We start from the raw sequence: 15,357 nt of genomic DNA on the forward strand, positions 1-15,357 counted from the left end.
CTCTTTGTCAAGACGATCTCCAGTGGGTGAGCTGGGAGTGTAAGCCTTCAGATTGTGGGTAGTAGAGGCTTAAACAAGAAGCATAAATATGTACATATCACTTCTAATGAATTTCTCATATAAATATTATATAGTCTTCCTTCTGTAACAAATGTGTGAGAGAGTTCCCAGACATGTTTGTCATTATTGTTGCTCGTACTCTACCTATAGTGTTAAAATGTTTATTGCTGAGCACTATACTTAAGTGTTAACATCCTGAAAGCCCTTTTCAAACAAGAGCTCAATCCTCAAAACATCTCTGTGAGGTGTAGGGAAGTAGTAGTAGCCTCATTTTACTGATGGGAAAACCAAGAATGGTTATTTGGCTGATATAGACTGTGTGTTCAACAGAGAGGTATCAATGCAGGTTAATAATCCCAATGAAGCTGTAGAAGCTAATGAAAAATGGGGAAGAAAGGGAGAAGAGGGATGAATTGGAAGTGGCAGGTATCTAGGAATATATTTCCTCCAGTCCATTTTCCAACAAGTTTTACAAACCATATTTCACTACAGAGCTAATAGGGAAGTCATTTATATTTGTTAAAAGTTGACTGTCGTCATGTATAAGTGAACAACAAAATACACAACTCTAAAGCTCTTGGCTTCTCAATAGCTATAAGATGTCAGACCCCAAAAGAAGATGGTCTGAGTTTGATTCCAGCCTATTATTCCTATAACCTAATGCCTCCCCTTGCTGTGCTCAATAACAAGGGCCCATTGTAATTGTGTTCCTGTAGAATTATTCTGGCAAATGTATTTTGAGGGGTCGGGTATAAGTGCTGTCCTTGCAGAGATGACCATAGTGACATCTTTCATGACAGCTGCTCCCCAGCATGCAGTAGGTCTCAAGGTGAAGGGAAGGGCCCCTTTCACCCCAGTTGATAAATGGTTGGACACTGGTTTAATGACTGGCCCTGCTTTCCTGATCAGAAATAGGGGGATGAGGAGCAGTTGATGACACATTGTCTGACTGTAATTGTTTAAACGGCTCTGATGTATTCAGCTGATGTTCTAAAAAGGTCTGCTTGAAACAGAATTTCACTTCCAGAAAATGCTCTTCAGTAAATCACTGGGCTTTCTATTAGTCAATACTTCTGAGCTGTGTTAAGTTTTCTGACTGTTGCACAGATTAAAATCCTTCTTTCACCCTTGCTCTTCCAGTCCTTCCCTCTTGTCTCCTAGACTCTCCTCAGTATTTTTAGTACTATATAATATCCCAGCTGCTGGGACCCTGGGGATAACCTCCTTCAGTAATATGTAGAATATACCTAGGGTGTAATCCGTTAAGGTACATGGGTGTCTAAGTCCTGTTTTTAGACACCACTGCAATGCACAAAACTTCCATTCAGCTGCCACCTAACCCTATAGGTGTCTAAGCTCACTCAACACCTAAGCTTCTGCATCTGGACATGCACACTGCAGCCTCTCTCTAGGGACCTGGGCAGTCTCCCACTTGAGCCCCAGAGCAATTAGTCTCAGGGAAGATGGCTATCTAAGTCACATGCGGGGACTTGATCCAGTAAGCATGTGTGCTCCACCTCCTAGATCAGCCCCCTCAGGTGAGTTCACACAGAACAGCTGGTGGGAGGGAGAGGAGGATAACCTCTCTTATTATCTTTAATCTAGTGGTTAGGGAACTCACCCAGGAAGTGGGAGACCTGCAGTTCAAGACCTCCCCCACTCTGCCTGATAAGGAGAAGGGATTTGAACAAGGATCTGCCATCTGAAATGAGTTCCCTAATCACTAGATTCTACAGTCACTAACTTTTTCTCTGGTCCAGTTAATTAAAATGAAAGAACTTAAATAGGAGAGAATGATGAGACCCACATGAGAATATTTCATGGAAGAGTACTGAAGTGTCCCTGACATCTAGGGGACTGTCATCTTTGCAAATAATAAATATCACCACTAACCTGTTCTTCCTTTCTTCCACCAGGGTGGCATTTGTTAGAGCCAAACAATCCTCTGTTTGCTCCGAGCCCACTGCTGAATAAATTAGTAGAGGAAAGGAAGATGGGTAAGAAGACTGGTGAAGGATTTTACAAATACAAATGAACTCCAGCATATGAGGGGTTGTCAAGCCGGATCCATATAAGCATGTGCTGTGCAGCACTTCTCCTACTACACTAAGAATGCTGCTTGACCAAGCCTTTCCTAGAATGTCACAGGCGGTTCTGTGCATTTTGATTGTAATCTCTCTGAAGTGATTGTTTACACCAGTTAACAATTTCTGTGCTGGGGGCCGATTTGGTAGATAATTTTTTTTTTTTTTTTGTAATTCTGAAAGCTTTACACACACATGGTGCCTTTGTGCAGATGTTGATCTTCCAGGCACAAGACATTTTCTTGCAGACAAAAGTGAAAACAGCAGTCATGTATTTGAACAGTTTATTATATTAACAAAATAACTCCTGCACATTTAAGTGAAAATAAAATTGTCAACAATTCTGTATTCAATCCACTGGCTTTGAATTGGTGTACTTGGTTCTAATCCACTGGGTGGCAGTCTGTTTGCATCCTGGTAAATGTAGAGGCAGAAATGCAATGTCTGATTTTGTTTTGACATTTAAAAAAAAAAAAATGCTAATCTATAGAACATAGTAATAGCTGGATTACTATCTAATAGTACCTTAAACAGATTATTTTTATAGGTTCTGTATTTTTAAAAATTAATCTTGAAACGATTTGTACTGTCATTTGTGGCTGACTCCTCAGGAAAAAAGCTGTTTAATACTGTGTTTTAAAGCAGTAATAATTATTTCTATTGGGGTAGCACTTAAGGCTCAAATCATTGTGCTAGCTCCTGTACAAATATATAACAGAGATGGCCCAGCCCTGAAGAATTTATAGTCTTAAGTACATGGATTTATTTTAGCCAGCTAGAATAAAAAGCTTGTAAACATTTTTATACATTTTGGGGAGTCCTATAAACTAGCTTTTTTTTACTTTTTTCAAAAACTACATTTATTTTTTGTAGTGTCACTCTCCTTGTAGCAGGCTGCTGTAGTTGAGCTCTTTAAGATCAAGACCCATCTGTGTAAATGTATAGGCAGGGCACTCTTTATAATGGGTCCTTGGTTTTGGAATTTTCTTTTCCCTGGGCTTGCGAGAGCCCACATTTTGTTAATATTTCATGTCTGGTGCAAAGCCGCCATTTTCTCAGGCTATTGTGGAGGAAATGGGCGGAGGGTTGGGGTGTTCATTTCTTTGGTAGCCCTTTTCTATTATTTAGTTTGTGATACTTTATAGGATGTGTGCCTATAACTATATTTTATAAATCTGAAGAAATAAGATGACAATTCTTCCATCCAAAGATCCTGCAGAGCTTTGCAAACCCTCATTGTACAGATAGAGAAACTGAGGCACAGACCATTAAGTGGCTTGGCCAAGGTCACATAGGACGTGTGTGTCAGAGGCAGGAAGAGAAATTATTAACTTCAGTGAGGCCAGGATTTCAGCCCAGATCTGATGCACAGTTCTGTGCCCTATAAGAGCAATGTCACATTAAAGAAATCTTACTTTAAACAAAAATTGTTGGTACTGATCACACCGTAGCTTGTTAAAACTGAATGAATTTTTAAAATCTAGTTAACTTTTTATGATCGGTGCTTTTCACTTTTTGAAATTCTTCCAGCATGGACACAGAAATGGAGGAAGTTAGTTTCCCTTTAAGGTTCTCAATGTTTGAATTGTGAATCGTGTGTTTTGTGGAAGCTTTTTTGTTTTAAACACAAAATCAATATTTGGGGCCAAATTTGAGTTGATAGTCTTCCCTTTAATCATAAGATCATCTTTCATTTAATTTGAAGGGTTTATGTTTAAATTCCTGCATGAGCTATTTCATCAATCACCAGTAAATGTGATATTCTGGGAAACAAATTTTCCCTTATGCAATGTTGTTGTTGATGTTGTTTTTCAAGAGCTCTAACAGGTACAGTTTGTGTATGTGCATATAAAATATATACCCAAAATCTGCAAGTGGCATTTGTAGGTTCAGGTTGCTATTCCTGAAAAGTTTTCCCTCCAAAATGAATGGTACATTTGAAGGTGCTTACTCTGAGGGAGTGGTGTCTGTGTCCTTCAGGAGTGCTTGGGACTGCTGCGCCAGACAAAGCAACATAGGTAAGAGATACCAAGTCAACATTTCAAACCTGAGTGCCTAAAGTTAGCCCCATAAATCCATAGCAAGGCACAGAAATATAGAATATGCATAAGTGCCATTGAAGCTACACTTTTGAAAACTAGTCTACTTTTGTTGATGCATCTTAATATGGATTTAAGGGGCTAACTTTAGACACCCAGGTTTGAGAACATGGGCCAACTGCCCTCAAATCAAAAATAAGTGGTGTGTGTGTTTGTTTGGGTTTTTTTTTTTAGGCTTACTGTTCTCAGGAATGCATAGAACTTGTTGGAAGTAACTTTTGTTCAAGAGATTATAATTAAACAAATCTGAAGTGATAACAGCTACAAAAAGCCTTTGTGCTACAGTTCAGATATCCCTTCTCCAGAGATGATTATGCAGTAGTCTGAGTCAATTTAAGATTCAGATTAGGGCAGTGATGATGCACCAGGGATCATAACCCTAAAGGAACGATTTCTTTTAATGACAAAATGGGATTCAAATCAAGCTTGAAATGCAAATAGTAAATCGAAAATTGTAGAAGAACTTTTTCCACCATTTTCTGGCAAAAACTTGTTTAAAGACACCTTTGGGAAATTAGCTTAAAATGATGACTAATGAAATTCAACAAAGGAAACACCTGTTTGCACCTCCCCTTTCATCACTAAAGATTACCCAAGGATTCAGCTCCTTGCCCTCAAGGGGATGAAAAGAGGATGTGGTAACCTGGTCCTGCTAACCACTTACGCTCTTCCTGATAAAGGAAAGCAAAGCAAAGCAAAAATTGTGAAGAACTGGGGAATAGGGAAGAACAAAATGTTTGTTGTTTCCTTCTCTACTTGTTTTTAAACTCTTTGTCTTCCTTGTCCTTTTTCGCAGCAGGAGCATTCACTGCATTTCCCTCAAAGCTTTGAGATGTGTGCTTGGCACACGTCTGGGGGACAGCTTGACAGTCAACAGCTGAGGCATCGGATACTGCAGCTGGAAAGATGGCTCGGAACTTAGCATCTGGGTCATTTGGTTGCCAAACATGCTCCATCTATGGTCATCCTAGCTGCTGACTGTTGGGGAGAGCACAGGAACATGGCCTACTTCACAAATGCAGTTTTAACCAGAATTTTAATGGGAGAATGCTTTGTACTGCTCCACTTCGAGAGGGAGGGGGGTGTAAAATGCAAGCCATGGCAGTGAGTACGACAGGGATGCTGAGAAGGATCAAGCCTTGTGCAAAGGTTGTAAATCTGTCTGCCTGTTGGTAGAGGAAACACTCTCTATGTTGTATCAGCACCAAAGGATATTCCTTCTAATCTCCCTATTTGGCTTCATAATTACAGTTGTCCAGTAGATGAATGCAAGCATGTTTTGGTTATAATGTTTGTACTTACAGATGTCAGTCTGAGTCTCCCACATGTTACTGTGTGTGACGGGAGCACTGCTCTTCGCAGGATGGCACCTCCTGGCAGTTCTGGGGATCAGCTCTGCCAGGCTGACACCCCTTCTAGTAGTTGTAGTCTGCCACTCTCTCACTCCAGGAACTGCAGAGTCCTCTTTGTGACTCAGCCCTTGGGCCAGGTCACTATGTGGTTTCCCCTTCCAGGGATGTGAATCAAAGTCCCTGCTCACCAGCAGTTTCAGGCAGTGCTCCCATTTGCTACCCCAGGTGCCAGTCCCTCAGTGGCTGGTAGGGGAACCCAAGCCTGCCCTCTACTCTGGGTTCTGGCTGAGGGACCCTCTAAATAGTAGCCAAGGTGGGTTCCCTCCTGTGCCTTGCTGCCTTTCCCTGAGCCTCTCCCTTACCTGTTGGCCCTCCCCACTCCTCTGGGTTTGCCAGCTTCTCAACTCCCTCCTCCCAGGGAGTAACCATGAGCTATTTGTCTCTATACACCCCCTTCCTCCTAGGGAATGACTGCATACTTACCTCCCCACAGTTTGTTGTCTTTCTATAAGCCCTGCCTGCTCCCACACAGGTGAGCTTCCCCCCTCAGGCTTAATTCTCCCAGAGTGCAGCCTAATTGGCTGATTGAGGCCACTTGGTGTAATTCAACTCTTGCAGGGTCAGTGTGGAGTGTACACCCCATCACACTGTGGTAGATATTTTCCTCCCTAGATAGCGAGAATATCAATATTTAATTGAATCTAGGATGAGCCTATATGTAGTTGTTGTTTTTTAAATGATGTGGACGACATTTGAGAACAGATTTTCCTTTGCACCACCTTTTCCCATTGGCAATCACAGAACATCTCTGGCAGCTGTAGCAATGGTTTAGCTGAAAAAAACAATATTACAAAAACAATTACATGTATTATAGCTGTTTTTAGATTGACTTTTGGCAGCTGGAAATGAGAATTCATCACCATATGACCTAGCAGCTCTCCACTGACCACATCTTCAGAATCTCTGTTGTATTTTGTATGCCAGGAGGAAAGAGTGATTGTGCAGCCAAATGAAGCTACTTGAAAAAGGTAACCCTTTTATCCCTTAGACTGATTGCCCTTTGTGCCTCTCCCACAAAGTGTTTGACCCAGTGGTTTTGGAACTAAAATGCAAATGTCATTTTAAACTAGCTTTTTGTTTTCTAAAATGTCAGCAAATTGTGACAAAAATGGAGCTACGGCAATAGTTAGGGCAGGGGTTCTTAATGTGTGTCAGGGACTCAGTGCTGCAAGCATTCAACAACCATGAGTCTGGCCTCAAAAAATGACAATGTTGGCTTCAAAATCATGTTTGGTTTGGTTTGGTTTGGTTTTTTAAATGATAAATGCTTGTTTTATTAACCTGGTTTCTGAGCCTTTAGTGTGCACGGTCACATTTTCAAGTTTTTCTCTACAACCATCAGGCTAGAAACTTCCTCTCTTTTTAAATGAATGCTGAGATTCTCAGGTAATTGCCTGCCTCCAGGAGCTTTAAGAAAATTTCCTGTATCATGAGAGCTGTCAATGTGGGGTTGCATCTACTCTGCCCTTCCCATATTGCTAATATTGGTAGATCCCAGCTAGATGGGAGAGGGGACTCTGGGGAATGTCGTTATGGAAAAGGGTGAGAACACCTTGTCTAAGACAAAGCCTTTTTACCTGTGTTCCCTCCTTTAGGATATGTGTTGTAGCAGTAGTAGCTTCCACATGGTGGGATTCCACCATTCCTTTAAAAAATAAAAAAGGGGTGACCACAGTTAGAAATCTCTGTACTACTTGTGCTGTTGCTCTTTGAAGGATGACTTATTCCAATTCTTGCAGGAGAACTAAAATGAAATAACATGCTCTTAAATGCAGTCTTCCTACTCTCTTGGATACTTGGAGTATCAAGGAGCTAGGATTTTTTTTCTCTCATTTAGACACATGCTCTTCAAACAAAAGTTCATTTTGATGTATTGCTGATGATGATTTCAGATGTTTAAAACCCTCAGCTAAAAAAATACCAGCCCAAACAACATAACATGCTTTTGCCATTCTCAGAACTGGAAAAATCCACTTGCCAGTAGCATGTTAGAAACTGTCCCTGCAAAGATGTTGGGGAATTGTATCTTGCACTGAACTGCAGGAGACTGCATATACACCATACATTCCTGTTGGTGTATGTGAGGTAACTGTGTGATCTGGGACAGGAAATCTACATAAGGGCCTGGCAGTGAACCAGTGCAGAACAATGGGGTTGCTGCTATTTTTATTAATTCACCATCCAGTTGTGTTTCTGTAGAGCAGCTCTGTGCTTATGTTATAGTTGTGTGGTTTTTTCCCCATTCCTACCCCTTTGTTTGTGTTTGTTAGTTACTTTTTGCATTTTGTTTTAAATTATAGTGCAAGCACTCTGGGGCAAGGGACAGAGACTTCCTGTGTGTTTGTACACGGCCTAGTGCAAATAGGGCTCCACTCCTCACTGTGGCCTGTCGGTGCTCCTGCTGTATAAGTAATTTAATACTAGAAGTGCCAGTCCAGGTAGTTAACTCATGTATTTCTTCTGCATGGGGTGGTGATTATAATAAAAATGAAGCAGGAAGTCAGGTTTGGTTTTCAGCCTTGGTTCAGATGCTGCAGGTTGGGCAGAGTGCAAGAAGATTTTGAAGTGTAGGGCAATAGCTTAGCAGGCACTCAGGGCTAAATCCACAAAGGGACTTGGGTGTTAGAATGCTGAGGACCCTGCTGCCCAGTTAGACATGCAGGATCCCTATGCATGGTCTGGGAAGAATTAGGGGCCTAAGAGGGATTCTCAGAAGTAAGCAAGATGAGTGGGGTGTTTCCTAAGAAAGGCAGAGGAGGGTTTAGGTCCCACCTCTCAAAGATAGTTGAGTGCCTAACTTTTGGCTCTGCTCAGGATTCACAGCTGTGAACCCTCTTCTGGAGTTAGGCACCTTCGCCAGGTCAGTCCTTTGCTGAGAAAAATGAGAGAGAGAGTTGGCTATAATGGAGTGGGAGTCATAGTCCAGTGGTTAGATCACTCACCTAGGATGTGAAAACATTTTTTCAAATCCCTGCTCTGCCTGACTTGAACTTGGCTCTCCCATAATCATAGTGAGTGCACTGAGCACCAGGCTTTTGGTTTTTCTGGTGCAGATATACACATATTATACTGTCTTCCTGAGCTGATAACCTCTGGCTCTCTTTTGGGTGGGTTACGTGTGTTCTCTGAGCATGCCCCTGGGATCAGGCCTGGCAGGCTAGATATGCAAGAGAATGCCTAGTATAAGAATCCCACTGGGCCTTAAGTGACTTTTGAGCATGCCTTCTAGCACAAACATCGGTGCCTAGGGCATTTAATTGCCTTCAAGGTTTGGTGGCAGCTAGGCAGATTTTGAGGATCTCAGTTGTACCTAAATGTTGGACTTAGGTGCCTAAGTCCCTTTATGGCTCAAGCCATAAGTAACTGTACATATCTGGACTCTAGTGTTGGCTGTTCCAGACTGCCAGCCAATAGGATTTTTCCTATTCTGTTCTCTGATACTATTTTGTTGGTGCATTTCTCTTCTGCTTAGTAACAGCCTGAGCTATTCTGATCGTACATTTCTGCCAGCAACCGCTTCTAGGGTGGTTTTCCATAAGTGGACAAACTCTTATAGTAGACACACCATTCAAAAGAATGCAAAACATTTGTCACTGGTAACCTAACCTCCCACTGGGGGCCTTAGCTCCAGCATTGAACGGCTTGCAGGTTAACCACTTTCGCCAGCAAGCGGCTCTCTGCTGAGTTGTGGGAAGAAGGTTGTAAGCCTGCTTTTGTGAAGGTTGGTCTAGAATAAAGAGCTGGTACATGTATATAGTGAATTAACACCAACTAAAATCCCCCTTTTATGCTTAATTGTCACTGGAAGTTAGCATAATAGATTTAGTAAACATGTATACAGTACAGCAGAAACTTGCTCAACTGCACATACAATTAAAATGGATTTTTGAGACTGCACTGACCAGTGAAATTTGGCTGCTCTAGGTAACAATGCTCCCACTAAGGGAGCATCGTGTCCGCTAGCGCCTCCTCTTGACATGCAATAGCACACTTTCAACTGAGCATGTCCACATCTAGTCTGTAAACTTAATCAATCCATTGTACAGCTACTTTCTGTTCTGAGGACTGCTATGTTGATTCTTTGTTGAGGTTCAAGTACCTCATCCAAATCAGGCAGAGTGAAGATTTAAACCCTGGTCTCCCACATCCCAGGTGAGCGCTCTAACTACAGGGCTGTTGGTTAGCAGCAGGGTGGGTTTTTTTGTGGGGGAGGAGGGCATATCTACCATCACCTCCATATTAGTGAGAAAGGGCTGAGCAGGAGATAGGCACTTCCCATTTCACTCCTGGCTAGCTTAGATAGCTCCCCCTCAGCTTGTTGGGTTCTTCGAATCCCATTCTTGAGCACCTACCTCTCCCCCTGTGTTGGATAGAGTGTCGAGCCCTCTGACTCTGGGCTGTGGATTCCATGGGGAAGGAAGGTGCCTAACTGTTAGAGTGAGCCTACGGCCCCGTTGGGGGGCCTAACCCTTGCTGGCTAAAGTCTTTTCAAAACTGGCTGTAAGGGTGAGATTTTGAAATGTGCCTAAAAGATTTATCTGGGAGCCTAATCTTAGGCCCCTATTTTTGATAATCTTGGATTTGAGCCTTAAAAACTAACAAAGCATTAGATGAGGAAGAGGAGTTTGCTACAAGTTACCCACCAAGAGCAATTGGGAAAGCAGGTCTGCATTAGATATCTCAGCGCATAAAAGGAAAATGGAACAGACTTCCATCTTAATGTTTTCTCTGCTTGCCTGCTCATTCTTGCACAGACAACTCTAGGAATTAGTACTAGCAATGTTAGTTAGAAGTTAGTTAGAAGCTTGTCACAGGATCCACTTCAGCTAGTTTGCTCAAGAATTGGAGGTTTATTAAGAGTGATTGTACCAAGTGATAGTTTCTTTGGTATCACACATGCTCTAGAGGGTGGTAGGTTTCCCTAGAGAGTAGTGTGTGTGTTGATGCTCTTATTTTAGAATAAGCTTGGTGTTTGATTAAATTAGACCAATCTACTCTTTCCCCCAACAGCTAACATGTGCAAGTGTTTAGAGAAGATCTGCAAAAGAGTAAACAGAGCCAAGGGAAGGCTGTGGGGGGACTGGTCTGTAGTGTATAGCAGCTGTAGCAGATAGGGTGCATACTGTTAGATGGCTTAAACCCCCAAAAGCAAAACACAAAGAAGTTGGGTCAGGCAGGTTGGTAGTAGCAACCTTAACTGCTTCCCAGTGAAATTGTGTTAGCCTTAGTATCCCTAAATATACCTTGCATACAGGAAGTGGAAGTCCTAAGATTGTAATAAGCAGTAGTAGATAGGGATTGAATGTTTCACGTGCACTAATTTGTACCTTATTCCCTAAGACAGGGGGTCTGCCAAGTAGGGTCAGTGTTAGATTTCCTGGGGCCCAGTGCAGAAAACTGAACCCCTGTCACCAGAGGCTAAAGCCAAAGCCTGAGCAACTTTGCTTTGTGAGGGCTCCTGTGGCATGGCGCCCCAGGCAATTGCACTGCTTGCCCTTAATGCCAGCCATGGGTTTTATAAGCAGAAAACCGGTTGTGGCACAGGTGGGCTGTGGAGTTTTTATAGCATGTTTGGGGGGCCTCAGAATGAAAAAGGTTGAGAACCCCTCCCATAAGAGATCTACACTGCTGCTCCAGTTACTACTCACTGAGTTGTCACCATTGGGAGCTGTCTCACTTCCCAACCACAAAAGAGATAAGTACTCATTCTACCCAGCCAACTGTCAGAGTCAAGCAGAGTTGAAGGTCCCTCCCAGCTGGGTGACTAATGCATTTCATGTCAGCTGTTTGTTTCTATCTCATGGGGGTGATAATAGCTGTGTGATAGATTACATGTCTCATGCAGCTTTGCCTGTTTTACCCAGTCTTCCCTCTAATCCATCTCCCTGTGACTTACTCTAGCATGACCATTACCACATCATCGGAGTTCCTCTCAAAATCCCTGAGCTAGGGACCTGAAACAAGTTAAATGATCTGCCCAAGTTGAAATTCAAACAAATTATTTTCTTTACTTTAAGCCATTTCTTAAATTGACTTTCCAGAAATGTTACTTCTCTCTTTTCCCAAATAGCATTGGGGGAGAGGCATTAGATTAAATATAGTCCCCCATCCTGTGACCTTGTATTTAGCTATATTAAACATGGTTTTCAGTTTGAGGCAGAAATCTTGTAGGGTGGCACACTGTTAAAAGTACAGGCAGAGTTCGAACTAGTGTGCAAGTCCTCACAGACTTAAACATAAGCAGGGGCATTTCTACTGATTTCCCATAGGGACTTGTTCTTGACCTAGTGCTATTAAGTGTCTGTCAGTGATCTGGAAAGAAAAAAAATTGTTAGGTAAAGTTTGCAGATCACAAAAATTAGTGTAGTGGGAAAGACAAGTCAGTTCTATACAGAACTATCACCTGGTAAACTGGGCTCATTTGAACAGCAAGTATTTAAATGTAGCTAAATGCAAGGTAACCCAGGATGGGGGACTCTATTTGGGAGAGCAGTGACTCAAGAAAAGGATGGAGTGAGGTCATGGTGGTTCATCAACTGCACATGAGGACGTACAGCAATGCTATGGCCAAGAGAGCAAATGCAAGCCTTGGATGTATAAGCAGAGGAACAGTGAGAAGAAGTTGGGAGGTATTACCATTGTTATGGGATTTGAGAGATCATTACTGAAATATTGTGTCCACACTTCAAAAACAATGTGGACAAATTGGAAAAGGTTCAGTAAAGATCTACAAGAATGATTCAAGGCCTGGAAAACCTGCCTTACAGTGCAATAGTAAAGCAACTCAGTGTTTATCTAAAAAAAAAAAAAAGGGCCTTTATCATGGTCAGTAAGTACCTAAATGGGGAGGTGTAGATGCCTCTTTTCTAAATTAAAGACGTAAGCTGAATATAGACATTTGGATTTAAGGAACACTTAATAGCAATGGTATTTAAGATTTGGAACAACTTACCTTGAAGTGTGACGTCTTTCTAAATGATATGCTTTAGGCTCAACCAGAAGTTATGGTTTTGATGCAGGAACGATTGGATTAGGTACTGTCACCTCTTTTATGAAGGTGGTCAGACTAGAGATGATTGTAGTGATCCCTTCTGGCCTTAAAATCTGTGAATGTCTGATAACACCAATACATACTACACTCCTGCATCTTTCAGAATACAGAAGAGCTGTTGTGTGATGCTGTTCCCAGAAACCTTTCTGTGTGCATTTCTTCCAGCAATGAAGTCACCCATTGCCTATGGACAACATGAGGTTATTCATGGAAGTACCAACTTTCAGGAAATAGTTCAGCGATAATACAAAAGAAGCTGACTATACCAGCCTGGGCCCCTGACCTCCACTTGGATCCAGCCCCATGGACATCAATAAGATTTATATAGGCACTAGCTTCTGACCACCTAGATCCAGTTGGCAGGTTCAGGACCCATGCTTGTAGGTAGGTTTTTGGACAACAGTAAGAATGTGCTTCTAACTTGCAAGGCTAACACTGACCACTGCAGACCCATTCAGTAGCTCTCAGTAGGAAATGGAGAAAAAGAGTAAGGGCCCTTTGAGGAAGAGCCAGCCCTACCTCTTCCTCATTCCCAGGATGTGATTGAGGACAGGTGGTTTCAGGTGCATTTAAAAAAAAATAAAAAATCCCATCTTTTCCAAGACACTTAGAAATGCCGGTGGGTGAGTAAAAGAATCATGTTACCCATTAAAGTGATGTTGAGCTGAAGATCTATAAGCTCCAAACTATGGATTCACCTTGATAGAATTCTTAGGATTGATCGAGCTGCTATGAATTCTAGTCCCTTTAAACTAGAGATGTCTCATGCTAAATTACTCTTAACAGGCCGAGTGATGTTTTATTACAAAGCTTTTATTAAAAAAACAAATGCTCAGCACATTAAATCAAACTGGAATGACAAAAAAAATTCAGTTGACAGTATTTTGGCAAAGGCTGTGCCTTACTATTAAAAAATGGGTACATCGATGCTCATTTCAGTAACTGGCATAAAATCCCACTAACAGGCTAACAAAAACAGATACAAATACAGAACAAGTGAAGTAAATTCAAGTGCTGGGCTTTTTTTGTGTTTGTTTTTACAAGGAGAAGGGGAAAGGGTGAGAAGAACTCACTGCAGTTGAATTTACTGGATGTATTGCTTATGTTTAGAGTGTAAATGAAACAGGAGTGACATGTCTACTGACCAGCTGACTGTGGTGGTACATTTATTTAGTTCTCTAGGACACTCTATTACATAGACTGGGAGGCCACTATTTGTTACAAATAGTTCAACAAAAAGCCACGTTTTCCATTAAGGTTTTTTTTTCCTCTGTCAGAAAAAAAAAGACAAAAAAAATCAGATACTTGAAGCTTATTTAAAAGCTCACAACTAGTAAAATATACACCAATGACATTAAACTAAAAGTTAATATAAAAGCGTTCAAGTTTCTTAAAGCTAAAAACAAAATTGATCCTTTTGCACCATTAAATAAAAATGTTTGAGCATCTTCCTCAATCAGATGAATTCCATTCTTCAATGTGCTCTATGAGGGTAGCTATTAGTCTACGTTATTGAGTTGGCTGAAGCAGGCAGAGACAGCTGACCTACCTGTTGCCGACTCAATATGCAGACAGAGGAGAGAGACAGACTTAGGAGTGCAAGGTGAAGATGAAAGATGTTCTGCTGACCTGGGAATGCTGAAATGCTCCTTTTTATAATCAGGATTGGGGTCCTGTGGTAGTGAAGGGTTCTGGCAGTGATTGTCTTTATGATTCAGTGTCTTTAGCAGTGACATCATGGTGAATTCGACCTCCTAGAAAGACCCTGGTGGTGGTCTGTACAGATGAAGGACACACCTGGGGTTTTAACAAGCTTCCATTTCCAGAAGGGGTCCCGGCGCTGCTGCCTTTGCTTTGCATGTTGAGAAAGCATTTCTTTTCCCACCTACAGAGGGAGGGGGGGGGGAAAAAGTGTCAACCAAAACCAATTTGCTTTAAGCAATGTCCAAGGAGCCCTCTGAACAAATACACCTTAACCTGTCTTCCTCTGGGGAAGCCTATGATGATGGTCACAGTAATCTCATGGACCAGCTGCATTAGGGGAGTGATTTGGGAATAACCTGAGTTCTAGCAGTGCTTTGGCTTATGGTGGACGCCAGTTAGAATATTCAGGGCTCTTGTTTTATATATTCACCAGATTACTTTGCATTATTAACATTTAAGGTGCCCATCGCTCTAGATTGGGCAAGTCAAAGTGTTAGGCCATGTCTACACTGTGCACCTTATAATGGTGTGGCTGTGCTGCTGCAGCTGCATCATTGTAAGGTGCACTGTGTAGCAGCTCAATCAGTGGAAGAGAGCAGTCACATGACAAACAAACTACCGCCAACAAGGGGTGGTAGCTTTGTCCATGGGAGCATGGCTCCCGTCAACGAAGCGCTGTCCACACTTACCAAAACTTTCGTCGTTGGGGGGGGGGGGGGGAGCAGTGGTGGGTGTTTTCACACCCCTGAGTGATGAAAGTGCCAGTGTAGACTTAGCTTTAGAGAAATAATTCCCGTTTGTGGGGGGGCTTTAGTTCCTTGCAACAATTGACCTAGAAGTCTGTTAGAGGATTAGACATCCTCACACCTCAATATGACAATAGTAGGAATCAATTAGAACTCCAGCTTGGTTGGTGCCTCACACCCTACTCTATTTAGGCTGCTAAA

General features: G+C 42.0%; 2 protein-coding genes across 10 annotated transcripts in view; one reads left to right on the top strand and one right to left on the bottom strand.

The window, feature by feature from the left end:
* The window catches only part of HADH (hydroxyacyl-CoA dehydrogenase), a 33,278-nt gene extending 30,781 nt beyond the window's left edge, over positions 1 to 2,497 (top strand). The window contains exon 8 of the mRNA XM_005287902.4: positions 1,977 to 2,497. Within this exon, the coding sequence (XP_005287959.2) occupies positions 1,977 to 2,095 (119 nt within the window). The 3' untranslated portion in view covers positions 2,096 to 2,497. The remainder of the gene's footprint in view (positions 1 to 1,976) is intronic.
* Positions 2,268 to 15,357, bottom strand: part of LEF1 (lymphoid enhancer binding factor 1) — a 112,456-nt gene continuing 99,366 nt past the window's right edge. For 8 of the 9 annotated variants that reach the window (XR_006176766.2, XR_006176767.2, XM_005287903.5 and 5 more), the window contains one exon: positions 2,268 to 14,591. Coding sequence is in view for 3 of the 9 variants with exons in the window: in XM_005287903.5 (XP_005287960.1) it covers positions 14,512 to 14,591 (80 nt within the window). In the remaining 6 variants the exon portion in view is untranslated. The remainder of the gene's footprint in view (positions 14,592 to 15,357) is intronic. The other variant, XR_010601283.1, reaches the window with a different exon arrangement.

Source organism: Chrysemys picta, chromosome 5 (genome assembly GCF_011386835.1).
Source record: "Chrysemys picta bellii isolate R12L10 chromosome 5, ASM1138683v2, whole genome shotgun sequence".
In the NCBI taxonomy this organism is placed as follows: domain Eukaryota; kingdom Metazoa; phylum Chordata; order Testudines; family Emydidae; genus Chrysemys; species Chrysemys picta.